The 27,652-nt window shown below is 57.6% G+C and overlaps 2 protein-coding genes across 4 annotated transcripts; one reads left to right on the top strand and one right to left on the bottom strand.

Annotated features, from left to right (window-relative positions):
* The first annotated feature begins 1,616 nt into the window (after positions 1 to 1,616).
* Positions 1,617 to 10,574, top strand: NTMT1 (N-terminal Xaa-Pro-Lys N-methyltransferase 1). Of its 2 annotated transcripts, none has more exons than XM_081236380.1 (4): positions 1,617 to 1,783; positions 7,559 to 7,748; positions 8,565 to 8,817; positions 9,664 to 10,574. In XM_081236380.1, exons 2-4 carry the CDS (start codon positions 7,587 to 7,589, stop codon positions 9,918 to 9,920), a joined length of 672 nt encoding a protein of 223 aa, XP_081092506.1. In that variant the 5' UTR covers positions 1,617 to 1,783; positions 7,559 to 7,586; the 3' UTR covers positions 9,921 to 10,574. The 2 variants fall into 2 exon arrangements, with proteins under 2 accessions (XP_081092506.1, XP_081092505.1); XM_081236379.1 differs by having other exon boundaries at positions 1,617 to 2,094.
* A 184-nt stretch (positions 10,575 to 10,758) lies between these two features.
* ASB6 (ankyrin repeat and SOCS box containing 6) lies at positions 10,759 to 16,081 on the bottom strand. Of its 2 annotated transcripts, XM_081236278.1 has the most exons (6): positions 15,810 to 16,081; positions 14,597 to 14,778; positions 13,458 to 13,564; positions 13,249 to 13,357; positions 12,406 to 12,492; positions 10,759 to 12,304 (listed from the first exon to the last, which is right to left on the bottom strand). In XM_081236278.1, the coding sequence occupies exons 1-6, from the start codon at positions 15,920 to 15,922 to the stop codon at positions 11,637 to 11,639; spliced, it is 1,266 nt and encodes a 421-aa protein (XP_081092404.1). In that variant the 5' UTR covers positions 15,923 to 16,081; the 3' UTR covers positions 10,759 to 11,636. The 2 variants fall into 2 exon arrangements, with proteins under 2 accessions (XP_081092404.1, XP_081092405.1); XM_081236279.1 differs by lacking the exon at positions 13,249 to 13,357 and having other exon boundaries at positions 12,065 to 12,304.
* Positions 16,082 to 27,652: the final 11,571 nt, after the last annotated feature.

Here is a 27,652-nt window from a genome sequence, read left to right as displayed (position 1 = left end):
CTTCCACTAGAAGTCTGGGTAGTAAGAATGCGGTGGGCCTGGAAACCACGAGGAACCAGTTGTGAGTCCATGCTGTGTTCCTGCTTGCTGTGTGGTGCTGGATAAATCTCTCCTTTCTCAGGGCTCCGTGGTAAAATGGACTGTTGGGCTCCACCTGTGACTCTTGGCTGGGAGGGGGCAGGGAAAAAGCTTGTATTGTAAAACTTGAGTGGGGGATGAGTGTAGTTTGGACCAGTAATTTCACTGGTCTGGTAGGATTTTACAATTTGAAAATGAAAAAAATGACTTTGGAATTCAAATGACAAGATGTCTGCCTGGAGGAGGCATCCCAGACAATGTAATATATTTCTGAAAATACTCCTCAGCCAGGGATGGAAGGGCATACCTCCTTGGGAAGACAGAATATTGAGTGGGGAAGGTGAGAAATTTTTATATTTATTCTAAGGATATGTGAGTTTTAAAAAAATGGATGAGGAACACCAGACTACCTAGATGATTTCTAAGGAGGCCTCCAGCCCTTACATGCTGCAAACATTTATTGAGCATCTACTGTGTGCGAGGCTTGGGAACTCAGAGATGCAAGAGGCTTTGAGGTTAGTGGACTGGCCAGACCTGGAAAGGCCTTGGAGTCCAGGTGTAGGGAAGGGAGTTTGTCTTCCATTGACAGGAAAAAAAAGGTAGGGGTGGATTTTTAGGCACCCCTTAAAAAGCTAGGCTCAGAGCTGCCCCCCAAAGATTATAGAAACCTCCAGATTGAGATTGCCCAAGATTTATCCCCTTGCCATAGAGACATGGAAAATGAAGCTTGGGAGAGGAGCCCAGGCCAGGGGAACCAAGTCTGACCTGCAGTGCCCTAGCGAGGATGCCACATAATATGGACAGATTTGGGGGACTCAAAAGCAGGTGGGGCTTTTCAGGGCAGCCCCCCCCCATAGCTTTCACTTCATTAGAGCAAACACACTTTAAGCCCCTCCTTTGTGCAACGCCCAGAGGAAGGCACTGTAAATTTAAGCCAGGATGTCAGTTTAGGAAAAAAGAACTTATGATGGGCTGAAATCTTGACGCATAATATCCCACAAATTCAATCCTCAGAGCATTCCATCTCTCTGGCAGAAGTGGAGACTGAGGCTTGGAAAGGTTCACAAGGTCTACCTACAGCAAACTCTCATTTCCATCAAGGCTGCTTCAGGGACCGCTCAGAAATTCTGTGTATGGCAGGAGCCTAGGGGAGGGCAACCTTTTGGGAACAGAAATTTCATGGATTTGCTCTGCTTATTTGGAGTGGCAACCCCTTGGCACTGTCAAGGGTATTTTTCTTCCTTTTTTTTTTCTTTTTGATCTGTATAGTTTAAGATGTTAATTGTTATGGGTGGGATTAAGGCTTGCATAAGACTCCCCCTCCCCTTTTTACCCAGTGGAAATTCCACAGAACGCTCGTTTTTAAAAGTCCAGCCTTGCCGCCTCCAAATGAGCTGCAAGCTGGAGGCGGGACAGGGTCGGCGCTGCGGCTTTTTAGAGCTGGGAAGCTCTTCCCGGGACAGTACTCGAGTTAGGTCCGGAGCCCACGGGGCGGATCCCGATGCGGCTCCGCCCCCGGGAGCCCGGAAGTGACGTAAGCGGGCAAAGGCAGCGCGCGCCGCGAGGTGTCGGCGTCTGGTAGAGGGTAGGCGGAGCTGCTTGGGGGCTGGTGGGGGTCTTCGCCGCCGCCGCCGCCGCCGCCGCCTCCGCCCTCCCTTCCATTTTCCCGTCCTCTTCTCCCGGGTCCTAGGAGCCCCCGCGTGGGGTGAGTAGCGCGAGGCGGAGCGGGGGACGGCGGCCGCCGGGAAAGGGGAGGCCCCGGCCCCCAGCTGCCTCGGCGCCCTGAGGCCCCAGCTCCTCACGTGACCCGGGCGCGAGCCCGCAGGGCCCCACGTGCGCGCTCCGGGGAGGTTCGCCGTTAGGCCGGCCGGCCGGCCCTGGGCCCCGGGCCCCAGGTGGGGTGGGAGGAGGAAGGCCGAGGCCCCCCAAGCCTGATCAGGGCACTCCCCCATGCCGGCCCCCGCCGCAGCAAGTTCCTTTCCCTCTCTGAACCTCAGTTTCCCCTGTGAGATACGGGTAAGGAGAGCACCCACTAGGAGGGTGGGTGTGAGGATTCAGTAAAATGGTCAGATCAGAGTCGGGCACAGGGTAGTGCCCGCTTACATAGGCGTTGCTATCATATTTCACCTTGGACCCGACCCCAGTTAGGGGTCAACATAGGTGCCGCTCAAAAGACAGCCCGCCGCGAGGAGCCCTTGGAGCCAAGGTCAGCCTGTTGGCAGAGAGGCTGCCATATCAGAAGGCCCAGGCTTTGCTGCCCATCAACTGTGTGATCTCTCTCTGGACCGTGGTTTCTCTGTACAATAAGGGATAGAACCAGCTGGTGTCAGAGGCCTTGCGGGTGGGGCTGGGCAGTATTGCACATGGTCTGGATGTATGGAATCTGCCCAGTGAGATGGGATGAACCCCTGGGAGAACTAGGGCCTTGACCCAGTAAGAAGTCTGGATTCCGTCCTTATTCTCTTCCTGGTTTTCTGTGTGTGTGCATCACTCCATGAGTGGAATGGTTTTTCTCTCTGTGAACTAGGGACTGTGGCAGGGTTGAAGTACATGTGGAATGCTTTGGTGGAGACTAGAAGCCGTAGAATCACAAAGATAGAGTCACCAAAACCAGCAGGGTTTCCGTGCTTCCATGGATGGGAAGCTCACTCCCCTCTGCGGATCGGCAGAGCTGAGTCACTGGAATGACCACCCAGCAGTAACAGTAATAATCCCTTAGGTGTAGCCAACACTCTGGTTTATAGGGCCTTTCAGCACATTTTCTCATTAGAGCTTCACACTTGGCAGAGAGAATTGATGAGAATCTCATCTGACAGAGATTTTTGAGATTGATGCATGCCCAGCAGTGTATGGATCACTTTACGCTTTTATATCCACGTTTAATCATCACAGCCTTCCTATAAAGTCAGTGTTGCTGTTCCCATTTTATAGATAAAGACACTTAACTGAGGTTGTGTCTTATCTGAGCTTACACAGCCAGTGAGAAGCGGAGCCAGGATTCAGACGTGGTTCATTCAACTCCATCAGAGCCTTCGTTTTTAAATCCCCCCCCGCCTTTCCTTTTGGTCTTCTTTACTCCCTCCCTCCCTTGCTTTTTCATAGAACACCCTGCCTTTCTCAGAAGTCCAACGGCCGTCCACACAGAGCCAGGGAGAACAGGCCCCGTCCGCGAGGCTGTGGGAAGGAAGAGGTGACATCAGGCAGGCTCTTGCCTCCCGAGGCTTCCAGGCTTTTCCTTAGAGGCTGGTAAATGAGGAGGATGAGCTGAGCCTGCAGAGCCTGATGGTGGCAGTTCCAACGCCATTCTCTTCCATGGATCCTGGGAGGAGAGTAGTAGCTGGGGCGGCTGGCCGGGGTGGCCCTAAACACCTTGGAGGGGGCGTGGGTAGGTGGCCAGGTGATCATGAAGGATTCCCAGACACATTCCACTTGCTGAGAAGCAGAGATCCCTGTGAGCAAAGGGTCCCACTTCCCCTCCGAGGGCACGAAGCCAGACCGCCCAGGCCCCTCCCCTGTCCCTGCGGCCACGTGGCTCCTTCCTCGCTGTGATCCGGGCAGAGTGCAGGAGGACTTCCTGCGGGTTGACTGACAGCCCCGCCGTTCCCTCTGACTCCTAAGGACCTCCTGCCCTCCTCAATCTGGACGCTGGGAGGCAGAGTGTAGACAGGGCCCCAGAAGTCGCGTTTACAAATGAATCTAAAGCTGTTAGAACAAATGTCAGGGTTACACTTGCCATTTCCCGGCCTAGACGTGCCTCCCCTGGCTTGTTCCTAGAATCTACCCGTAAGTGGAGTTCTGGTAAATTGGATTATTCGGGGGACCTTGACATTTAAAGGAATCATGTTGTAAGGCTTTTGGTAAAGCAAAAAATCGTATCGTCAGTAAAGGGCTTCCGTGATAATCAGGTTTGAATGATGCAATTTTTGTCTGTAGGATTTTCTTCGAAGTGCAGAAGGACTAGCCGCACAAAGGTCCTTCTAGGATTCATTCAGCAACCAGTTAGGAAACGCCCACCTCGTAGCAGGTGTTAGGCTAATGGTGTATGACGTAGCGTCCCTGGGCTTCGGAAGCTTGCCTCCTGGGAGGGAAGGCAGACAGATAGGCAGAGAGAGTACAGCCAGGGAAGCGTCTGGCCCCGGATTTATTCTGTTCATCTGATGGGAAGGGAACTTTGTTGAATACCTATGAGCTACATGAGACGCAAGAGAAATACAGCGATACATCTCAGGGTGTCGCCACTGCTTTGTAAGGAGTTCCCAGTCCAGTGGGGAGATAGACACAACTACAAAACCAGAAGTTTGTGTGAGGGGGACAGGGCCGAACGTGCTGAGCTCGTCCGAGCCGGAGCACTGTTGTGTGGCCGGCTTTGGTGCTGTCCTTCCTGGGTGACGGCGGAGGGGCTGGGAAGGAGTTGCCGTGCTGCCTGTCGGCAGGGGCTGGGGAGCCCACCTGGCCTTTCAGACCGCATCCACATAAGCAGCCCCCAAGCCCAGCAGAGTGAATGGTAACATTCAGGCTGGTGGCTCCCTTTCCCGTCAGTTCTCAGGGAGCTCCGGTGACACTTACTCTGCCACAGCTAGCATTCTTGGGGACTGGCAGCTCTCCACGTGCTTTTGCTTGTCATGTTCCTCGAGGCTGGAACAAGAGTTCAGTCTCACAAGCAGCGTGCCACTTCCTCCTTGTGGGCTGGGGGTAGCTTCAGGGGCTGAGGCACGGGTGCGGGACACTGCCGTGAGCCAGGGGTGGGGGGCAGTCTTTAGAACTGAGGCCCCCCCCAGCCTGTTACCCCAAAGGGCTCTTGGGTTGGTGCCGTAACTGGAACCGTCCTCATTGGAGTCCCAAGCCCTGTACCTGAACGGGGAAGGGAGGGGATCCGCCTGAGAGCTGATGCAGGAACGTGAAGAGGGGGTGCAGCCGGGGGTCTCTGGGGGCACAGTGGAGGGGGTCTACGGAGGGCGGAAACCCAGGTCTAAGGGCGACCCTGCTGGGGCATGTGGATGCTGCCGGCTCCCCCCTGTTGCTCAGAAGGCCCGCGTGTGACCCCTGTTCCTGGGGAACGCCCGGGTCCACAGAAGGAGCCGGGGCCGGGGACGAGGGGGAGGCCGCCTTCCCATCTGTTCCCAGCAGCCAGGCCAGGCCCTCCCCTGGTGCCCCCACTGGCTGGCTGGCGTCTCCAGAAAGGGCTGGCCGTGGCAGAAGTGGAATTGCATCAGGGAGCAGCATTCCTGAGTTGCTTGGCTGGGGTGGGCCTGCTGCTTCTGGAAGGTTCCTTGTCTTCCAGCACAAGTTCAGAGTGCAGGTGTGTGTTGGAGGCTAACTACAGACGTGGCAGTGAAGATCTTCAGCGTTTCTCATGTTTTGTTCCCCTTCGCTTCTTCTAGTCTCTAAGTTACGTGTCGAAGGCCCGTGCTTGTCCTCAGGGCACGCTTCTGTTACGTCTCTTGAAGCTCTTAAAGCACTTCTCGGTCTTACGGGGTTTTCAGCTGGTTTTGAGGACCGTACCGGGAGGTCAGTGACTTAACTACAGCCCCGTGGAGCACTGTAAAGGGGGCGGAGTGAGCCCCCAGGAGCACAGACGTGCACAGCTTTCCTGGGGGACTGGGGGGCTTTCACCCCTGCACCGAGGGACTCCTGTGGCTCGGTGCCGGGACGCAGTGGTGAAAAGGCAAGGTCCTACCATTCTAGTGGAGGCCAGACGGTCAGTAAACAGTGTCATTTCAGCTAGAAAAACGCACTCTGAAGGCAGCAACCACGGAGATTGGGTAAGCGTGTTGGAGGAAGGCACCTTAGACTGGTCAGGGAAGGCCTCTTTGAGGTGACACTTAAGTGAAACGCTCGACAAACGCACGGGCCCCTTGACCTTGGGTAGGATGCCACCGTGGGCATCGCCTCCCTCTACACGGGGCTCGTGGGGTGCCTGGGTCGCGGTGAGTCGTGAGGGTCCAGTGGCCAGCGAAGAGTGCTCAACGCGTGTGGGCAGAGGAGGGGTGGCTGCTAACCCCCGTTCTGTCTCCTGGCACGGCCCTGCCGTTCCTGCACCGTCGCCACGCAGCCCCCGCAGGCTGGGTCCCCGCACACCCCTGCCCTTCAGAAACTCAGCTGATCAGTTTCCCATTGTTGACAGACGGGACCCGTGGCCCCAGGCTGCAGTCCGGGCGCTGTACTCCAGGCCCCGTCCGCCAGGCCGGGCTCACCTCCCACACCCTTTTCTCTGTCCACACTGCAGCCAGCCCGGCCGTCCCCCGCCCTCTGTGTGGCACGCGTACCATGCCACCTCTGGTCTGTCGCTGTCCCCTTCCAGAGCACTCCTTGTCCTCCGGGCCCGGCCTTCTCCTGGCTGCCGCCCCGCCTGCCATTCGGAAGGGACTCCTCTATCCCTCGAGTCTCCAGAGCGCTTCTTGGCTCAACGAGAGTCCTCGTTTCTGCCCCGTGTTCTTGTTGGTTCCATTTCTTCCCTGTCTCCCCTGCTGTAAGCCTCTGGGTGTCGCACTTTATCTGGACGAGCCTCACAGCGGCTGGAGCAGCCCTGCGCACAGTGAGCATCTGTGGATGAGCACGGTGCCTCGGGAGAGGTGTGACCCTCCACCCCCTATGTGGTGTGGCCCAGCTGGCTGAATGTGGCGCTCGCGGTGGGCCTCCGCTCTGCCATCAGGGCCCGGCCGTCTGCTTTCACTCTCCCCTGTAGCCCACGCGGCTGCCAACACAGCCTTCCAGAAGCACACACGTCAGGCCACTCCCTGCTTAACCTAGAGTAGTTCCAGCTCGCTGCTCTTTGGTGTGAAGTCTGAACTAGTAAGTATGACCCTTAGGACCCGAGTTTCCCGTTGGAAGGGCAACGCACGCTCCTATCTTCCTGGAACAGTCTTCTTGGTTGCTGAGCGAACGCTTCCTCATCCTTGATGTTAGCTGGTGTGTCGCTTCTCCTGACACCTGTGCTCTGCCAGCAGCTTGTACCTCTCCGCAGCCCTCACACACGCGTGATCGTGTGTATCCGCCTGTCTCCCTGTTCACAGACCGCACCTGGCACGGAGTCAGACTCACGGGTAACCGTGGACTGGACCCCGCCGTGAGCTTGTTTCTGTGCTCGCGACAGAGGAAGGGAGGCGTGGGGCTCCTCGGGCCCTGCTGGGATCAGCCGGAATGTCCGCTGTGGGAGGCCTGGGTTCCTTGCTTTGTTTTCCTTTCTCTTAAGTGTAGATGGGGGTTCTCTGTACCCTGGGTTCAGCAGCCACTGAGTCGGGTGTCATGTAGGGTAAGGAGAGAACTAGAAGCCAGGACTCTGGCTGTCCTGCTCTGACATGAAGATAGCTTTGCAAAATGACTTGAATGCAAGGGACGGGAGGCAATGCCCTCTAATGGGTAGAAGCAGGTTGGGGGACACTGGCCACTCCTCTGCATCGGGCAGGATCGTGCGACCAACAGAAGCATGCGGGGGGCCCCGGGCCCTCAACCCGGCTGCTTCCCTCCTTTTTTTATTCAGGGACACCGCTGCCGAGTCTGGTGCCAGCATGACGAGCGAGGTGATAGGGGACGAGAAGCAATTCTACTCCAAGGCCAAGACGTACTGGAAGGAGGTCCCGGCCACCGTGGACGGCATGCTCGGGGGATATGGCCACATCTCCAGCATCGACATCAGCAGCTCCCGGACGTTCCTGCGGAGGTTTCTGAGGGTAGGCAGGGCTGCTGTGCTCTCCAGGAGGAGAGGCTGGAGCGCTGGTGGCACTGCCTGCCCTGCGTGGGGCGCCACCTTCCCACTCGCCACCACAGGGTCACCCTGTCGTGTCCACGCCCCAGGCCTTGAGGAGCGGGTGGGGCGGGGTGATTCACAGGCTCTGCCCCGAGGTCACCCGACAGGCGGCGGCTGGCTGTTACGCTGGGGACTCTGGGTGCCGGAACGGAGCATTCTTCTCACAAACTGTTCTGTTTTGCCAGAGGCAAACCCTTTGCTCTCCTGCCGTGTTTGCAAGCATCTGGGCTGCGGGTGTTGGCCGTTCGGCCAGCACAGACTTCTAGTTCCTTGCCCCGCCACCCTCCTCTGTGCCAGGCTGGCATCGCCGTGGCCAGAGCCTCCCTGCCTGTCCCTCGGCAAACACTGAGGCGGCTGCTTGCCCCCTGCGCCACCCACGTTCCATCTTCCCAGATTTGTTCACTGAGTGCCCTCATCCATCCTTTCACTGCTTGACTTCTTTATTCTCTCTCTGCTGCTGTCCTGTAACGGGGTCTCAGGAGTGACAGGAGATGAACGCACCTATTTGATTTAACACCTTTAAGTGGGGGTTGGCTTTCACGTTAGAAACACGTGGCCCAGAAACAGGCTGTGCTGTGCTTATGCCCACTGCTGGCCCCACCAGTGCCAGCTGCCGGCCCGTGCCCAGTCCTGATCTGAGTAGTTGCAGGGGCTCATGAGGAAAGGCCCCTTCACAGTGACAGGGTCCCTCTGGCTTTCTAACCCTTCCGTATAGTCCGTGCCCTCTCTGCTTTTTCAGGAAGGCCCGAACAAGACGGGAACCTCGTGTGCCCTGGACTGCGGGGCCGGCATCGGGAGGATCACCAAGAGGCTGCTCCTGCCTCTCTTCGGAGTGGTGGACATGGTGGACGTGACGGAGGACTTCCTGGTCAAGGCTAAGACCTACCTGGGCGAGGAAGGCAAGAGGGTGCGGAACTTCTTCTGCTGCGGCCTCCAGGACTTCAGCCCGGAGCCTCACTCTTACGACGTTATCTGGATCCAGTGGGTGATAGGTGAGCATCCCGCGCCCCTTCTCCGCCCGCCTGCGCATCTCTCAGCGCAGAGGCCGGGCTTCCCGAGGCCTTGGGAGCCGAGGCTCCGGCGCTGCTGCAGAGGGCGGCCAGCGGGGATTCCTCGAACCCTCCCTGCACTGCCCAGGACTCCACCTAGAAGGTTCATTTGCTTCCATGTTTTGTTCCAACTCAATACCTGCTGTGACCCATTTGGGGACAGATTTTGTTGTTGAGAAGTTTGACTTATCGATAACTTACCGCATTCAGAGAATGTGGAAATGAGTTTTCCTAAGAAGGGTTTTCAGTAAGAGGAAGAGTCGAAGCCTTGCTGCCCCTCTGCTGTTCGCGGTGAGCGAGCCCCGTTTTACCATCCGGTCCTGCACCCACTTGGCCTGACGGCGTGCCCAGGGTGCTCTCCTCAGGCTGCCGACCTAGCAGCAGGCCACCTCCTCCAGGTGGACGGCCCAGGCCTGCTGGGAACACGCTGGATTCGCCCTGTATTTCGTGGCCCTCAAAAGCCTGTTAGGAGTTGTAACGTAGGGAAGGAACTCTGTTTGGTACACTCCGCCGATCCAGGCCTAGGAGGGGCGGGTGGAGTGTAGGTGCTGGGCCCGGCCTGGAAGTCACCCAGTCAGGGTGGAATCCCAGCAGCATACTTTGTGAGTGCCCTTGGGTAGGTGACTTCTGAGCCCGTTTCCTCTTAAAATGGGGATTGGTAAACCCCTGTGGGCTGTTGAAAGCCAGCGGCCCTGTGTGTTCAGCACCGAGTAAGTGCTCAGCAAGTGGACACGCAGTGGCGCGGAGGGGCTGGCATCCTTCCCTCGTGACGGCCTCTGCCTCCCCCAGGCCACCTGACCGATCAGCACCTGGCCGAGTTCCTGCGGCGCTGCAAGCGGGGCCTCCGCCCCAACGGCATCATCGTCATCAAAGACAACATGGCCCAGGAGGGAGTGATCCTGGACGATGTGGACAGCAGCGTGTGCCGGGACCTCGACGTGGTCCACAGGATCGTCCGCAGCGCGGGCCTCAGCCTCCTGGCCCAGGAGCGGCAGGAGAACCTTCCGGACGAGATCTACCACGTGTACAGCTTAGCCCTGAGATGAGTGGGGCTGGCAGGAGAGAGGGACCAGTGTGGGGTTGTGGGGGGGACTGGCAGCCACGCGAGGTCCACAGGCTCAACCTCGACGGTTCGGGGGTGCTGAGCGGGGCTGCGAAATATACCTGTCTGCCGGCCACTCACTATACAGACTCTTACTAAAAAGGCATAAGGGGACCCAGTCGGGAGGGGTGCCGCTGAAGGGGGCAGTGAGGCTGGAGCGAGCGGCGGGGACTGGGCCCCTCGTGCTCGCCCCGTGGGAACCCGGCGATCCCATCCGAAGTGAGACGCCCTGCTTTCCAGTACCACCACCTGGCCTCCCTGCCACAGGCCTGGCTGGCTTCAGAGGAAGAAAGTAGCCATTAAAACGGCTGCTGAGGACTTTATACCTCCAGAGGGGAGGGGAGCAGGGCCCGTGGAGCCTGCGGCTCTCCGCACCCTCCTGCCTGCGCCGAGCCTACGCGGTGCCTGCCGAGTCGTGCGGTTGATGCGACGTCCACGCTCCGAGTGCTGTTTGGAGAGGGGCCCGTAACGTGAGCGTCACCACAGCCTGCAGGGAGGGGAGAGGCCTGGGGCTTCCCTCTGGCTGTGCCTTGTGGCTCCTCCTTAGGGGGCATTTTCAGTCAGAAATAAAAGGGTGAACCCCTGTACCGGAAAGGCCTTCGCCAGTCTGGAGTGGTGCTTTTCTTTACTGGGACAACAGGGTTGTGCTGCTTGGAAACCGCTCTCCTAAGCTGGGCCTCTCATGCCTGCCAACTCTGCTTCCCTGAACTCGGGAAAGGGCGGTGGGGGGGGGGGGCGGGGGGACGCGGGGGCGAAATGTTACACAAGGACCTTTAAGGCCAAGGGAAATCGGTTTAATTTTATAATATATATCATTTGGTTGTCTCAGCTCATCTCCCAGGCATTTACACAATTCACAGTGACCACCCTGTGTGACTTGCAGACAGCCTGGTGAGGGCTCAGCACAGGGCGGAGGTTGGCTTTCAGTCTCGGTGGCTTTCTCCGTCAGATGAACCCTCACAAAGCGAGACATTTTGGAAAGACGGCCCCTGGTCATGCATGACTGCTTTTTAGAAAGCGTGGTCCCCCAAACCCCAGGTTTGGCACAAACAGAGCTGCCACCAGAGCAGAGCCCCTGCACCTCGGTGGGCAACCGGGGCCCAGAGCTGCAGATGCCGCAGGGGTCAGCTCAGCTTCCTCCCTGCCTGCCCAAAAGCACTTATTTTCTGACAGACTCTGGAGTGAAGAGGCGCGTGGTAAAGGGTCTCGGCTGGGCTGCACCCCACGGGCCCCTCCCGCCTGCTCCGGCCTCAGCCACATCTCCACGCAGGGCAGGCCAGCTTCCTGCAGCCCGCAGGAGGGCCCGGTCTCGGAGCTACCCTGCTTCTCTAAATGGCTGGCGCTTCCCTCAGGTTAAGAGGGTACAAACGTGTCCCAAATCTAAACCCTGTCCCTTGTTCCACTGTGGGGTGAGACACGGGGGTGCTGCCAGAGGGAAGTGGGGGCGGTCTCCCTGGAAGACAGAAGCCTCTCCCCACTGGAGCTCTTGCAGCTGCCGGGTCCCACCTGGCTTTCCCTGTCCTCAGTAAGGATCCAGTCTCGCCTCCCACATGCACCTTCTGACAGACGGGGCTGAAGGTTCTCCCCTAAGGCCGCCACGGGTACTTAAATCCACCAACAGGTTGAGCTGCCCAGACCCTGTTCCCTGCAGTCGCAGCTGTCAGATGTCGTCTTCGACGGTGCCACTGTGCTCACTGAGGAGGTACCACTTGAGCCTGTCAGGCAGAGGTAGGGCCTTGACCTTCGCGTCCACAGGCCACGGCTGAAGGTAGAGCCGGATGTAAACGCGACACAGGTGCTTGAGGGGTGGGGGGTAGCTCTCCAGCTGCCTCAAGGAGAAGTGAAGGGCCTGGATCTTGTCTGCCAGGCTGCCCACGGGATGGATATCGAAGTTTTCGGGCAGCTGGAGTTTGTGGGAGTTAGTCACCATGAGATCCAGGACGGTCTCGGCTTTGCGCAGCAGGTCCACGTGACTCTCGTCCTCCGCGCAGCCGGGGTGGGAGCACAGCCTCTCGAAGATGATGTGGAAGCCGGACCAGCAGGAGGCGCCGTGGAGGGAACAGTTGTAGGCGGCCCCGGACTCCAGCAGGAAGCGCAGGAGAGGGAAGTGCAGCTTAAAGCTCTTGAGGCAGATGTGCGTGAGGGACTCGTGGGCCGGGCACTCGCTGGGGTCGGCGCCGTGAGCCAGCAGCAGCTGCGTTACTTGGAAGCAGAAGCGGTTGATCAACTGGGCCTCCTCTTTGTCACCTCCCACCGTCTCGCCCAGCAGAAAGATGATGCAGGTGAACACGGTGTCCCCGTCTTTGGTGGTAGCCTTGACATCCGCCCCTAGAAGAACCAGGAGGGGGAAGAGACGGTGGGAGGAGGCCTTACACGCTGGCAAAGCAACGCTTCGTGTTCCGGGGGCAGCGTGGAAGGACAGGGCTCACCTCCTTCCAGCAAGAGGCGGATGTTCTCAGTGTTGTGTATCTGCACGCCGTCACTGCTGGCCAGGGCGTGGAGCAGGGCGGTCTTTCCTGGGGAGGGAGAGGGAGTGGGGGGCGGTGGGGGGCGGTGGGAGGCCGGGAGGCCGAAGCCAGGCCAACCCCAGAGGTGGAAGGGAAATACAGACCCTCGGGATCAGAAAACGAACTTCAAAGATGACTGACCTCTCTCAGCTAGGGCTGAGGGTGACAGGTTTCTTTTTTTGAACTTTTTTGAATTTTTTATTCTTTTGAATTTGTTTACTTTTTATATAGCAGGTCCCCACTAGCTATCTGTTTTACACGTGGTGGTGTATACATGTCAACCCCCATCTCCCAATTCATCCCACCACCAGCCCCCCTGCCACTTTCCCCCCTTGGTGTCCATACGTTTGTTCTCTACATCTGTGTCTCTATTTCTGCCCGGAGAATGACAGGTTTCTCTGGCCATTCTTTCTCCACTCACACAAAAATGGGAACAGAAGGGCCAGGGAACGTAGGACTTTTCTAGACTCTGAGATGCTACCTGAGACTCAGGCTGGGTCTCTCCCGACAGGGAGCCCCGTCCCTCAGAAGCTGAGCGCACAGGTACCCCACTTCCTCCTACAGATGCCCTCACAGGGCCGATGATGCACCGCCTCTCAAGCCTCGGCGAGTCAGCAAAATGCACCAGTGTGCGCTCGGCCGTGCTGTGCCATCAGAGGGGCTGCCTCCAGCCTGCCTGCCAAGCCATCGCCCCGGGTTACCCTGGGTAACCTCACAAGGCAGTTCGGCCCAGGCCCACCCTGCTTCTCTACAGGAGGCACCCACCATGCTTGTCGGCCGCGTTGACATCTGCTCCAAGGTCCAGGAGGCGCTGCAGGCAGGGCAGGCGCTCCGGCTCCTCGCTGGCCAGGTCCAAGGGGCTGCTCTCATGGATCTGAGTCAAGAAAGCACAGCCGCGTCGGCCCGGGGGCCTGTGAGCTGCTCAGGGCCCCGACCACATCCCCCCTTCAGAGCAGGCCGGACCTGGCTCTTACCCGGTCCCTGCGGTTAATGTCGGCCCCGTGGCGCACCAGCAGCTCCACCATGTCAGGCTGGTTTCGCAGGACGGCGATGTGCAGGGCTGTGTAGTAGGTGACCGGGTCTGAGGGCACAGACACAGCTTCGTCAGTCCTGCTTGTCGGCACATTCTCGCAGGGTCCCAGGACCGGCCTGGCAGCCCAGCCCCAGTGCTCCGACCTTAGGGCTCCCAGCACCACAAGGGGTCAGGACACAGCTGTCTTCGTCGGACAGTGCACGGAGGCAGGCCTAGGTTTGGGTCCTGGGGGTGTTCTAATTAATGGACATGGTACTTAATCTGGGTTTTAGTTCCTTCTGTAAAATGGGACCTAAAGAGGGCTGTTGGGAGGAATACCCAGAATGACAGCTCCCTAAGTCTCACAATAAAAGCCAAATTCTCAAGGCTGGGTCTCCCAGTGGCTGACTTCAGAATGCCTCCCCCACCTCTCTCAGCTCCTTGACCCTCCAGGAGCCCAGAAGCCTCTGAGCCTGTCCTCAGATGGGGAGGGGAGACACGCCTGGCCACATCCTGTGTCAGCACAAAACCCCCAGGTCGGCCACAGGTCAGCCCTGCATGTCTCCTGGCTGACTCTGCCTGCCCTCCCAGGGTGAAAGCGAAGAGGGAAGGAAAATGGCTCCATCACCATCCCCCAGCACACAAGCTAGAAGCCAACGCCATCATGCTGTCATTTATGCCCAGTGTGTCTTATCTGTTTTCCCCTCTCCCTGTGGCAGGAACAAGAATGCAAGGTGGCTCAGAATGAGTGGCAGAGAATTACATTCCCTGAGCTCTGGGCACAGCGCCAGCAGCCACATTTTCACATTAATGGAAGCAGGGATTTAGCGGGGAGCTGGGGGAAAGTTTGCTAAAGCATCACATGGTAGGAGCAGGGACAAACTCGCTCTTGATCAGAGGTGGTTAAGGGCCATTTGAAAGCCCGCAGGGGGATGGGAGGCCACCCAACGTGGGTTTCCTTAGTCATCACCCATGACATAAATGAGGGAAGTATCTCCCAAGAGAACAGTAAAAGCAGAGCCTGAAGGCTTGGCCGCCCACCCAAAGCAGGGCCACACTTAAGCCGCCTACCCACCCCGGCCCCTCTGGGCTCCAGCTGACCTTCGAAGTTGAGGTTGGCCCCATTCCGCAGGAGCACGTCAGCTGCACGCGTCAGTCCCAGCTCGGCCATCTTCAGCAGGGCGTTGCTCACGCCTTCCTGGTAAAATGGAGAGTGGGCTTTTCTCTCCAGCAGCTCAGTGAGCACAAGGATCCGGCTCTCCTCGCTGGCGACATAACTGGGCCTGGGGCAGGAGAGAGGCAGACGAGTTGAGGGTGGGAACAGCAGTGGGACCAGCTGGCTGGGTACCCTGTGGGCGGGTGGCCTTTAGTCTCCTGTTGTCACACACAGGCAGGGCCCTGGCTCCGTGGGGCTGAAAGTCTCTTCAGAAGAGGTTGGTGGTAGAGAGGGCCCAGCTGGATCTGCTCACTGGAGCAGACTCCTTGGGTTTGCTGAGAAAGCACTGGGGCTGGCTTCAGCCCCCCTCCAAGCGGCCTAGAGAATCTAGCCCCTGGCTTGGGTACAAAGCCTCATACACCTGGGCTGTTGGCACTGAAGGGAACTCTTGTGGCCAAGATCAAGAACCAGGCACTGACCCCCCACCCCACCGCAGACAGTGACTGCCCCTGAGCTGCAGAGTATGCCAGACCAGCCCAGGCAACCCCACAGCCAAGGCAGTCAGCAGACCTCCTCCCTCGCTCACACCCAGAGACATTTGGTGTTCTGACGGCTGAGTGCACACAAATTCCCAACCCACCTACCTCCCTCGCCAATTCCAACTGATCCCCAAAACGCACACCTGAGCCCCCTTTCCTCTGCTCTTTTCTCCGTTCCACCTAATACACTATTAAGTTTACTTATGACTGTCGGTCTCTCTCCTTTGCAGCACAAGCATCATGAAGGCTGGGGGTTTAGCTCACTGACGTATCCCTGAACGATGCGCTTTCTAACACCGTTCCCACCGGTTCACGGATAGGCCCACGCCTGTGCAAACTCGGCTACGGAAAGCACATTTCGCACTGCTCACAGATTCCACCCTGCTCCTCTGCAACTCCAGGTGGAGGGCACGGGACAGGCAGGGCGCAGGGTGGGGCCCTGAGGCGGAGGCCCTACCGACACCCCACCCTCCGGACCTGCCTGCGCTAGCTGGGAACCCTCAACACCGCCGTCTGTCTTATCTGTCAGGTGGGACACCGCCCGCCCCGCCCCGCCATGTCTGTAGTGACAATGAAAGGGATGCAGCTCCGGGTCGGAGGCGGGAAGGGAGCGACTTACCCGTCCAGGGGCTCCTGCCGCTCGGGGTCCTGGATCCCCAAGGAGCCCAGAATCGCATCCACTAGCGGCTGGTACTCGAAGATAATCCTCCGGAAGCCGTGCAGGAACGGCATTGCGGCGGCCGCACCTTCCGCCGAGGCCGAGACGCCGATTGGGCACGTTCCGGGGGCCGCGGTCTCGGCCAGGTTTGACCACTGCTGCTCCAGTCCCCTCGCCGGCCCACTACACCGCCCAACCAGCTGCTCCACGCCGGAAGTAACTCTGGCACTTCCGGCCCGCTCCAGCCCGGGAAAGCGAGCGGGGGACGACAGCGCCCTCTGCGGGCTGGGAGGACCGCGGCGCGACTGGGCGCGCCAGCTGAGGGTGTCTCGGGGGGCGGCCCTGGGGGACTGGAGGGCGCGGACCTGCAGCCCAGCCGGATCCCAGCTCTTGGAGGGCCCGTCCCTTGCCTTCCCGGCCCGGCTCCGCCCTGCGATCCCGCCCGCGGCCGCTGGGCGCCGTCCGAGCTCCGCCCACTGAGCGAGCACACCGGCTTGACCCCTGTCCAACTCCCTCCCGTGGTGGAGGTGACTCGAACCCCCGGCGCCCGCGAGACGCCCTGGATTCGGGTCGGACCACGGCTGGGCCTGGCTCTCGCCTTGCCCCACGCTGACTGGACCACACTCAACCCGACGGGCGATGGGGATGATTCCTGAGTCTCTGTCCCCTGGAGCTCCTGGCCCCGCAGGCTGCTGGCTCCTTCCACTTTCTGCCTTGATGGACTCAATGAACTTCAGTTTCTTCATCTGTATAATGGGGATAATCAAACGCACGCGAGAACCTGGATCAAGAGCTCTGTCACTGTGCGTGGAAGTGGAGTCTAGCAGGAAGGAGCCCAAGCCTGGGGCCACTTTTCTGGGGTGAAGGCATCCGGCCCTGGGCCTCGCATTTGAACCTCCACAACCTTGAGGCCCACAGTGGAGCCCTGATGTCTTCGTGATTCTGGAAAGTCCGTTATGAAGATGTGCGCCAGTCCCAGCTGTGCCCGTGGCAGCCCTGGTCTCCCATCTACCCCTACTTCCACCACATGGGCGTGGGAGCTCTCCTGCCTGGCACCTGTCAGAGGCAAGCGTTGTTGAGTGAAGTAGAAAACGTTTAGAGATGAATTTAAAGACAACCCCGTGTGTCTATGATTAAATGTAAAAAGATAGATAGAATAAGGCTCCCCTGCCAAGAGCAAAATCAGTCTTAGCAAGAAAACCCAGTCCAAGGTATTCCAGGTCCAGCTATGGCGACCCAGCAGTGTGGAGTACACAGCAGGGGCTGGATAATTGCTCACTGTTATTATCGTTCAGTTTACAAGGTTGCTGTGCATACCAAGCGATGAGTTACTAAAATCCCCATCAGGCCTCAGAAGGCCTCATTTTGCCTGCCCCTCCGTTGCCTAAAGGAGCAAGAAAGAGGGGTGGGGTTTAAGCCCTGTTAGGACAGGCCAGCTTAGGGTTGCCAGAAGGGGCTCCAGACCACAGGGTCCCTGGTTCCCAGCACACATCTGCCTTGGTTCTCACTCCAGGAAGAAGTATCTTCTCCTTAAGTGAAATTGGGACATTTTTTTTTGCTCACACAGCAATGGAGATTTCCAGCTTGTCTGGTAAAATCAGAAGATTGGGCACCTGGGCCCAAATTCCCATCTGGCAACAAGGCGCATCTGGATGGGGGTTTGCTCTGAAGTGCCTCAGTCTCCCCAGGCGTTACCCTGGGGGTTTGGGAATGTCTGCCCCTGTCTGAAGGATCCACACTCCACCCCTCAATTGATCCCCAGGCCCTGAATGGTGCAGCAGCCCCCAGGTTTCACAGCCCTATTTGATCCCGGGTCACTTGCTCCATGGCGCAGGTGAGAGCCCTGAGGGGCCTGGAGAAGGCTAGAGCACGTGGAGGTAACTGGAGGAGGCCCACCTAGAATGGGGTCCAGGGCAGAACTGGGAGTGGTGGGCACAGCCCGGTCTGAGGCCAGCTTCTGCCCTGGCTTCATAAGGCCGTGGTAACAAAGCACCGCACACTGGGTGGCTTCAAACAACACAAATGTATTCTCTCCCAGTTCTGGGGGCCAGAAATCTGATGTCAAAGTGTAGGCAGGGCCATGCTCCCTCTGAAGACCCTGGGGAAGGTTCTGGCAGCCCCAGGCATGGCTTGGCTTGTGGCAGCATTACCCCAATCTCTGCCTACCTTTGTCTTCACGTGGCCTTCTTCCCTGTGTCTGTCTCTCTGTCCAAATCTCCCTGTGCTTTCTAAATGGCACCAGTCACTGGATTTATGGCCCACCCTAATCCAATATGAATTCATTTTAACTTGATCACCTTTGCAGAAACCTTATTTCCAAATAGGATCACTGCAATAGTTTCCACAGGGTTAGGACTTGGAAATATCTCTTTGGAGGACACAATTAAAGCTGCTCCAATGGATGACCCCAGGCATGGCCCTTCTGGTCTCTGGGCCTCCGTTTCCCTACCTGTAACCTGAAATCCCTTCAGCTCTGACAGTGTTGGAGCCAAATGAAGAGGTCCTTGATGTCACCAATGGGCTCTACCACCAAGATAACTATAACTGTCTTGTGATTAGGATAGTGACAATCCTGAGTTAACTTTTTTTTTTTTTTTTTTTTTTTTGCGGTACATGGGCCTCTCACTGTTGTGGCCTCTCCCGTTGCGGAGCACAAGCTCCGGACACGCAGGCTCAGTGGCCATGGCTCACGGGCCCAGCCGCTCTGCGGCATGTGGGATCTTCCCGGACCGGGGCACGAACCTGTGTCCCCTACATCGACAGGCAGACTCTCAACCACTGCGCCACCAGGGAAGCGAAGCCTGAGTTAACTTTTTTTTTTTTTTTTGGCTGCGTTGGGTCTTTGTTGCTGCACATGGACTTTCTCTAGTTGCAGTGAGTGGGGTCTACTCTTCGTTGCGGTGCACAGGCTTCTCATTGCGGTGGCTTCTCTTGTTGCGGAGCACAAGGCTCTAGGCGCGTGGGCTTCAGTAGTTGCAGCACATGGGCTCAGTAGTTGTGGCACATGGGCTTAGTTGCTCTGCGGCATGTGGGATCTTCCCGGACCAGGGATCAAACCTGTGTTCCCTGCATTGGCAGGCGGATTCTTAACCACTGCGCTCCCAGGGAAACCCCAATCACAAGTTAACTTTTATTTACTGAGCCCTTTTGATGTGCCAGGCACTGTGCTAAACACTTGACATACTAATCTAATCTTAATACACACCCCCTAAGTAGGGGATGGTATTACACCCGTTTTCAACAAGGAAACTGAGGCTCAGAGAGGTTTGCGTGCTTGCCCGATGTCACACAGCTAGGTTGGGACTTTAACCCAAGTTTGGGGGGGCTCTTCCATATACCTGGCCTCAGGTGCCCTGCAGTTCCTCTGGTTCTGGGCCTGAGAGGGTCTGGATATGCTGAAGGGAGGGGCTGAGCCCTGCTCTGTCACAGTCCTTGGGCACCACACCATGGAGCAGGCCCTGTTGCCTGCCCGTCTCCCAGGCTCCTATCTTTAGAAAGCTCCGTGACCCATGACCTCCTTCCTATCAGCAAGGGCAACCCTGTTTCCTCCATCTGCCTCCTATTAAGGCTCTGTCGCTCAGAGCCTCTCATTTCAGCTCTGAACCTTCTCTTTTTTCCCTGCCACTGCCTCTCACTGCCCTGTCAGCCCAACCGCTTCCTGATGCCCAACTCCAAGGTTCTTAGCAGGCTGTGGGGGGGCTGGGCCCAAGCACCCAGTGCTCAGACCCTGGCAGCGTCTGTCCCTGCCTCCTTCTCCTAGGGCAGTTTAGGAGTCACTCTGACTATCCAATGCACAGAGGGGGATAACCTTCATATGTAAAGAACTGTTAAAAACCAACAAGAAGAAGGCAAAAACACTAAGAGAAAAATGGGCAAAGGACATACACAGGCAAGTCAGAAAGGATGAAAAACTACGGTCAACAAACATAAGGAGAGAAGTTTGGCCTCTCTAGCCCAACACCAACAGTGATAATAGCTGACATATAAGACTTACCATGTGCTTGACTCTTCCCTATAGCAGCTCAGCAAAGCAAGTTACAGAATAGTAGGTACTCTCTGATCCCATTTAGGAAAAAGTGGTGTGTGTGTGTGTGCGTGTGTGTGCATTTGCTCGTGGGCAGGAGTAATTCTTGATGACCCTGTGCTGAGACATGGGTGGTGGTTGTTTCTGGGTGCTGGGATCTGGAGAATTTTGATCTTCTTTGTGCTTCTCTGTGTCTTCTACCTTCTTACCAATGAATGTGTCTTACCTGAGACTAAATCAGCCAGAGGCAGGGGATCAGGCCCTGCACACAGTTATACCTGGGGTTGAAGGTAAGGCCGTGAACACCAGGGCAAGGTCCTTCCACAAAACCTTTTCTCCTCCCAACTCCACCTAGTGACATCCTTCCCAGCACACAGGCCTTCCTGGATCCCCAGCCCCTGGGCACCCCCCCACTGCCCTCCCCAGTCCTTGGGTACCTCAGGGCCCAGCCTGATCATATGAATGGTACGTTGATGACAGCAGTGGCCTTTGGTGGAGTGAGTCCTGCGCCTTGTGAATCAGATTAGAAGCTCAGCACAGATGTCTCAACAACTCGTCATAACGCTCCAGCAAGGAAGTGACGGCAGGATTCCCGTGTCATAGTCTGGGGGACCGAGGCTCAGAGAGAGAACTGACCAGCTCCAGGGCGGCTGGCTAGCGAGGGGCCTCCGGGACTCGATCCCGAGCCTAGCCCTTAAGGGCTCCCTGGACCCCAGCTCAGGACACCTGGCCCTGCCCAGCCACGGTCCCCTGCACTCTCTCCTGCTTCCCTCCCTCACACACTCCTGCTCACCGGTTCACACACTCACACACATTCTCACACAGAGGCGCCCTCACACACCCACATGTGCTTGTGACACCGCATTCACACTCACAAGACATTCTCACATGCAGACACTCACTTGCTCAGACACACAATCAGGCACACTCATTCATACGCACACAAACACGCGCTCAGGACAGGGGCTGCAGGAGGGGTGGTGTCACGGCCCCGGCCCAGCACCCCACCTTCCTGGTGCCCCCTGTCCAGGAGGGGCAGTCGGCAGCAAGGTCTGTCCCTTATAAGGCCCTGGAGAGAGAAATTGGGTAAGAGGCCCCCTTTTATTTCTCTCTCTCTTTTTTTTTTTGATTTGGCAGAGTTTCCATAAAGTGAGATATTTGGAAAACGCAGCAATCTGCCACAAGGAATATGCTTCCCCCTCTCCTTGGTGGAGCCTCCAGCTTCAGGCCTGGCAGCAGGGAGCAGCAGGCGGCCTGGGTGGACTCCTCCAGTGCCATCTTGGGGCCACCGCCCTGGGCTTCCTTCTGCCTGAACCCCTCCTCCTCGGGCCCGGCTTCCCTCCCTCTCCTTTCCCCTCCCCCACACCTGACCCCGCCCTGACCCCTGACCCTCAAGACCCCAGGAGGCCTGGCCTGCTTGGCCCTGTTTGGCCACCGTCCCCATGCTGAAGGGCCTGGCCCTCTGTGGGCTCAGGGAGGAGCTGAGGGACCAGGGGACCGGGATCAGGAGTGGGTGGCAGGGCCTCAGCTGGGCCAGGGAAAGACTTTCTTGTCCCCTCCCTCATTCCATTTGCTCTCCAGCACCCAGGAGCATTTTGTGACCCTGACACCCAGGGACATCTCTGCTCCCAGTGGCCTGCCCTGCTCCTCCCCTGCCACTGCGCCCTCCAGGAAATCCGGCACTGCTGGCCAGAGTCCCCTGCTCCAAGGGCAGCCTCCTCCCTGACTTATCCCCCCACCCCATTCCACACCCAGACACTGCCACGTGGTCCCGATGCTTGGCCAGGTGTGGGGCCTGTGAGAGCCAGTTATGGGTTGGGTCAGGCCCTGGTGAAGCCCCAGGTGGGCATCCCAGAGCCTCAGAGGGGAAGATGAGGGATCCTCCCTTTCTCTGCCATCCTTGTGTGCCCACATCAGAGGCCCCACCTGACCCCCAGCCTCTTCCAGATGAGGTGGATCCTTAGGGATTCACCCAGGAGAACAGGGTGAGAAGGTGCTTACAGCCTGTCTTAGTCAGCTCGGGCTGCCATACAAAGTACTGTAGGTTAGGTGGCTTCAACAACAGATATTTATTTCTCACAGTTCTGGAGGCTGGGAAATTCAAGATCAAGATGCCAGCAAGGTAGGTTTCATTCCAAACCTCTTCTCTGGGCTTGCAGGTGGCCACCATCTCCCCATGCACTCACATGACCACATCCTGGTCTTATAAGGGCACTAATCCCATCACGGGTGCTCCACCCTCATGACCTCATCTAACCTAACTCCTTCCAGTGGGCCCACCTCCTAATACCATCACATCGGAGGTTAGGGCTTCAACATATGAATTTGCAGGTTGGGGAACGCAAACATTCAATTCACACAGAGACCCTCAGGCCCCTCGCCTCAAGACAGGAGGGAGTCTGGGGCCTGGGCTTTGGCCTGGCCCTCTCTCAGCCTCACTGCCTCACTGGCACAAGAAGATGGTGGTTGCAAGGCTCACCTAGATTCCTTCCCACTCCAGAAGTCAGGGAGGGGTCCTACTGAGAGTGACCCTTAGCTTCACGTGGGGGAACCATCCCAGGTCTCTCTCCCTGGCACAGCCTCTCCACCTAAATGCTGATCAGCCTGCCTCTGCCTTTCCCATCCCTGGCAAGCAGGTATGTGTGATCTTGGCCCTGGTCTTACCCTCTCTGAGTTTTGGTCTATCTCACTGCCAGATGGGTTCGGAAGGGTGCCCGGGAGGTCCGAGCCTGCCCCATCTCTGGCTGGTCTGTGAGCCCAGTGTACTGATCCCAGACTCCCCATCTGACCCCTGCTGGCACCCACGTGGCATCAGTCCCCAGCAGGCCAGCCCAGAGGCAGAGATCATGGGAGGGGACCACTGGGCCCCCTCCAGCCACTGCAGCTTGGCCCAGGCAGGCTGTGCCAAGGATAGGCTCGGGGGTGGGGGCGGGGGGGGCAAGGCTCAGAGCCCTTGGGGATGGAGGGGGGCAGGGGTGGGCACAGGACGGGTCCTTTGTGCTCTGGGGAAGCCCCCTATTCCACCCCCACTGGCCCTGCTTGGCAAAGCTGACGGCAGGAAGAATCCCGTCGGCCATCCGTCAGGGAGACGGAGTGGGCCCGTTCAAGGAGGGGGGCCGGGAAATTTGATCATTAAGAAACCCTCCTGGCTGTCTGGGGGAATTTAATTAAATTGCTGGAGAGGGCTGTGAGAGAGAGCCACATCTGGAACCAATATGTAGGCTTTGATTTTTTTTCCCTCCTCTCTCTCTCTCTCTCTCTCTTTCTCTCTCATTCCCTCCCTCCCTCTTCCCATCTCACCGCTGTAAAAGGGAACACAGGAGAGCCCTAGAGTACTTGTTCCTCTGGGATACAATTCCTGGCAGACAGAGACAGAGGGAAACCAAAGGCAGTGAAACCATGGTGGAGGCCCAGACAGAAGCAGGAGAAGAGCTGGCTGAACAGAGACAGAGGCAGGGACGGGAGAGCCAGGAAAGAAGAGGTGGGGTGGGTGGCCGGGCGGTGCCCTGGGATTTGGCCTCAGAGGTGTCAGCAGTGACAGGAGGTAAAGGTCTACGTCACAGACCAAGACAGTAAGTCCCAGAAAATCCCAGAAAACAACATGCCAGGCCAAGGGTCCCTCAGGTAGCCAGCATTTACCAAGCCCCTGCCCTGCTTGAAACACATTGTGGCTGAATCCTCCCGACACCCCTGAGGTGTAGCTATAGATGAGAGGGAAGTGACTTGCCCAAGGTCACAGAGCACACGAGTGGCAGTGCCGTGGTTTGATCCCAGGCCTGTCTGATACTGTCTAGATGTGCTGCCTGGGTCACTGTGATGGTAATCGCTTCGCTGGGCAGTCAGTGCTGGGCCCAGGTCTAGGCTGTGGGGAGAAACAGTCTCTCCGGGCCAGAGTTGGCTAAGAGAGGAGGTGTAGACAGAGGCCTCGGGGTCTCTCTCTCTTGCCCCTGTGGAACAGGACCCTCCAGGTCCCAGGCTGCAGCCCGGAGCTGGGTCAGAGCGGGTGCTCATGGGCACGGGGACAGGTGGGCGGCTTCCCAGCCTTGAGCCCCGTGGCTGAGCCATCTGACACTGGCCTGGTCCCCTTTAAGCCAGACTCCTGCATGTTAGCAATCCTGCCCCTGGTCTCCAAGCTTACCGCCCCCCCTCCCCCAGGTCCCAGAATCCCCAGGCCCCAAAAGGCCCCCAAGGCTCCTGCCAGCCAGGGCTGTAGGGGAGGAACAGGGTGTCCACTCTGGGGTGACCACTTCTGGACTAATTCCCTTCCTCCCCTAAAACCCAACACCTGCCCTGCAGCCTGTGCAGCCTGGGGGCCCTTCTCTGATCCCTCTTCCCCCAGCGCCGCCCCCCGCCACAGCCCAGGATGGCTGAAGTTTAGCCCCGAGTTCCGTATCCATCTTCACTCTTCCTCTGTAGGGCAGGAGCCAGCTCCAACGTGGTCCGCAGATTAACCCCAGGTCCAGCCCAGAGCAGGCAGAGGAAGGAGCATGGTACCTATTTGTGGAATGGATATCTCATGACCTTGGTACCTGCGGAGCAGTTGAAAAATGTAGTTCAAGTTCTTGGCTTGGAGAGGAAAGTGAGACACAGCAGGAGCAAAAAGGATGCTTGGAACAGGTAAGGTTGGAGGCTCTGGGCATCCTTTGCACATGCTGGGTCTCCGGCCTGGCTACCCCTAGACTCTGTCTCCTGTCACCTGCTAAATCCTGCTCAAGCTTGAAGAGTCAGTTTAATGCCCCTTCCTTAGGGAAGCCCTCCCCGATGCCCCTCCCCCAGCCCTCTCCCCCGTGGAGCCCGGATCTGCTTACTTCTCTGTTGAGATTGGCTTACTGACTTCTCTGCAGGACTGGGCTGTCTGGGTCACCACTCTATCCCCAGTGCCCCAGCCGGCTCCCAGCACTGGAAGGCATTCAATTAAAAAACGTGTTGAGGGCTTCCCTGGTGGCGCAGTGGTTGAGAGTCCGCCTGCCGATGCAGGGGACGCGGGTTCGTGCCCCGGTCCGGGAGGATCCCACATGCCGCGGAGCGGCTGGGCCCGTGAGCCATGGCCGCGGAGCCTGCGTGTCCGGAGCCTGTGCTCCGCAACGGGAGAGGCTGCAATAGTGAGAGGTCCGCGTACCGCAAAAACAAAACAAAACAAAACAAAAACGTGTTAATAGAGGTACTAAGCCCTGCGTTTGGGTGCACCAGCCTGTGAGCTGGGGTGGTCTGGGGGAGGGGGGACAGTCCGGGTCCTGCCCTCAGGCTCTGCTCTAGGTTTGGGGGAGCAGTAATGGTGGTGACAGTGGCTCCTGCTCTAAGTGGATGTGCTCTGCAGGCTGGACGCCGGGCAGATGCTAGGGAGGCCCAGCAGCACCTCCTTGCAGCCCCCAGATGTGCATGTAATTCTTGTTATCCTCTCATTGAACAGATAAGTAAATGAAGCCTTAGGGAAACTGGGGAGATGGGGGAGGTTGGAAAGTGACCAAGTTGGGACTGGAGCTCGGTTCTGTCTGGGGCGGTCCTGTCCGTTCTGTCACTGGCATTACCACAGAGCCATATTTCCTCGTGGGGCAGGGGACAAAGGACCCCGAGGGGCCAGCACTGAGCAGCAGAGGCAGCTGGGGTGGAGGCGGGACGGGAAAGCCGAGGACCGAGGACCAGAGGCCAAAGGGCTGTACTAAGATCTGGGTGATCAGACGGGGTGAGGGCGCGGGCACACAATGCAGCAGCGGTCAAGGCCCCGCTCAGGGAGGCAGCGGGAAGAGACGGTGGCCGCCAAAGCAGCCGGACTGCAGGGCCATCCACAAGCCCCGCTAATCCGAAACAAACCAAGAGGGAGACTCGGCGTCCCACTTGGAGGCCCTGACAGGGTGATGATGTACAGAGTTTTAAATAAATGTATCTCATTAGGGACGCGTTGTCTGGCAAGAGAAAAATGATGCTCTTCCCCCCCACCGCCTCCCGTCCCTCCCCCCCATAAGAAAAAAAGGAGAAAAAGGAAAAAAAAATCCAACGCTATAGCTAAAAAGGAAATTGCATTAATACAGATTGTTTTATTTAAAAAACCTTGACCTCCACTTCAAAAAAAGTCATTAGACATTCTCCTTCTCAAAGGCCGCCGGAGCGATTACAGGGAGGCCTGTTCATTTCTCAATGACTTACTGTTCCTGGCTGCTTGGGGAAATGTGTGAGGAATGGGGAGTTATTTAAGGCTCCCTGCAGAAAGGTGTGTAAATCTTTGCATGTCTAAAGAAACTTTACCAGACCGCTAAGTCAGAGGAAAAGAAAACTGGAAGAGTCCCCCCCCACCCCTCCTTTTTTTCCGTTTCTTTCCTTTGGAACTCTGATCTCTTTGATCGTAAAAATGGTCATATTTCACCCCCAAAATATCAGCAATCAGCGAACTAAGGAAGTGGGGGCCCTTGGAGAGTTTCACCGCCGATTAGGCCCTTGGTTTAATTATTTAACGCCTGCCTGGATTGTGCAGGCTGTGAACACACTCTCCTGGCGAGGGTTCAGGAGCGAGTTATAAATAATAATAACGATTAGATCCCCAATTAAGCTGGTGAGCGGAAAGCCTCAGCCCTGTCCTTCAGCCCTGCCTTGTCCTCGGCCACCGCGGGGGCCCCATCGTGCACAGGCCCTCACCCCCATGCTGAGTGCCAAGAAGAGCCTCGTGCAGCTCCGCTCCGCTCTCTGCAGAATAATCACAGCAAGATGTTTCAGGGCCCGTGAGGGAGTGAGGGCAGGGCCCAAGGGCTCCGGAAGCCTTTGTGAAGGCTGGGGGCTGCCCTAGGCCTAGGCCTGTGCCCCTTGCCCCGCATCCTTCCCTTGACTCCTGGGGAAGGCAGGGCGGGAGAGGGTAGGGGCAGTTCACCAAAAGAGAATTCTGGAGAGCTGTGGGGTGGGGTGTGTCCCAAGTTTGGTCCTTTCCCCCTCTGAGCCTCAGTTTGTCCACCTGTAACAGAAAAGAATTCTCCAACAAGGGCCAGCCTGGGAGTCACGTTGGTCCCAAGAGCCCAAAGCTCATGACTTGGAAGATGTCTTTGTTGGAACAGAGTGCCCGGCCCACCGGAGTTGAGCCTGTGGTGCTCCGGCTGCCGAAGTTGGACAGCAGCATGTCCTCGGAGAGTCCCACTAGGTCTATGGCCTGGTGCTCACCCAACATGCCTCAGTATATAGTAGGTGCTCAATAAATCACTGTGGAATGCGTTGTTCAGGACTGTTTCCCATTGGTCCATCTCCCTGTGACGCCTACAGCAACCCCCCGACCCAGGGCAGCAGAGGGATTGTAGTGGGTCCAGAGTGTAAGTCACATGGGCACCACGCCGTACCGTACACTGGGAGCCCTGCACGCAGTAGGTCCTTAATAGGAGCTTGTCTTTGGCTCCAGACCCAGATCCAGGCCTGTCCCAGCCCTGGGGGGTCCTCGGGCCCCCAAAACCACCTGAATGCCATTGTGGCACTGGCCCAGGCATAGTGCACCATGCCAGCCAGGTGTGTCCTGGGCTATAGGGAATCTGACCACCAGCCATTCAAACAGCCATTCACTTTTGAAATAACCATATCTGGAGGCCTACTGTGTGCTGGGTCAGGGCCTGCATCACTTCTCCTTTCTTCTCCTTTGCGGGCTCTGGGGACACAACGGTGAAAAGGATAAAGCAAGCAGTTTACAGACGGGAAGCTGAGGCTCAGAGAGGGAAGTACATGACCCAGAGTCACACAGCAGGTCCACAGCAGGCCGGCCTTGTATCCAGCCAAGTCTTCCCATTTAGGAGAGGTTCTCTGTGCTCTCTTG

The sequence above is a fragment of the Mesoplodon bidens genome (genome assembly GCF_964165515.1).
Source record: "Mesoplodon bidens genome assembly, chromosome: 6".
In the NCBI taxonomy this organism is placed as follows: Eukaryota; Metazoa; Chordata; class Mammalia; order Artiodactyla; family Ziphiidae; genus Mesoplodon; species Mesoplodon bidens.
Note: the sequence above shows the minus strand (reverse complement) of the source record. Positions and strands in the feature narration are given on the sequence as shown.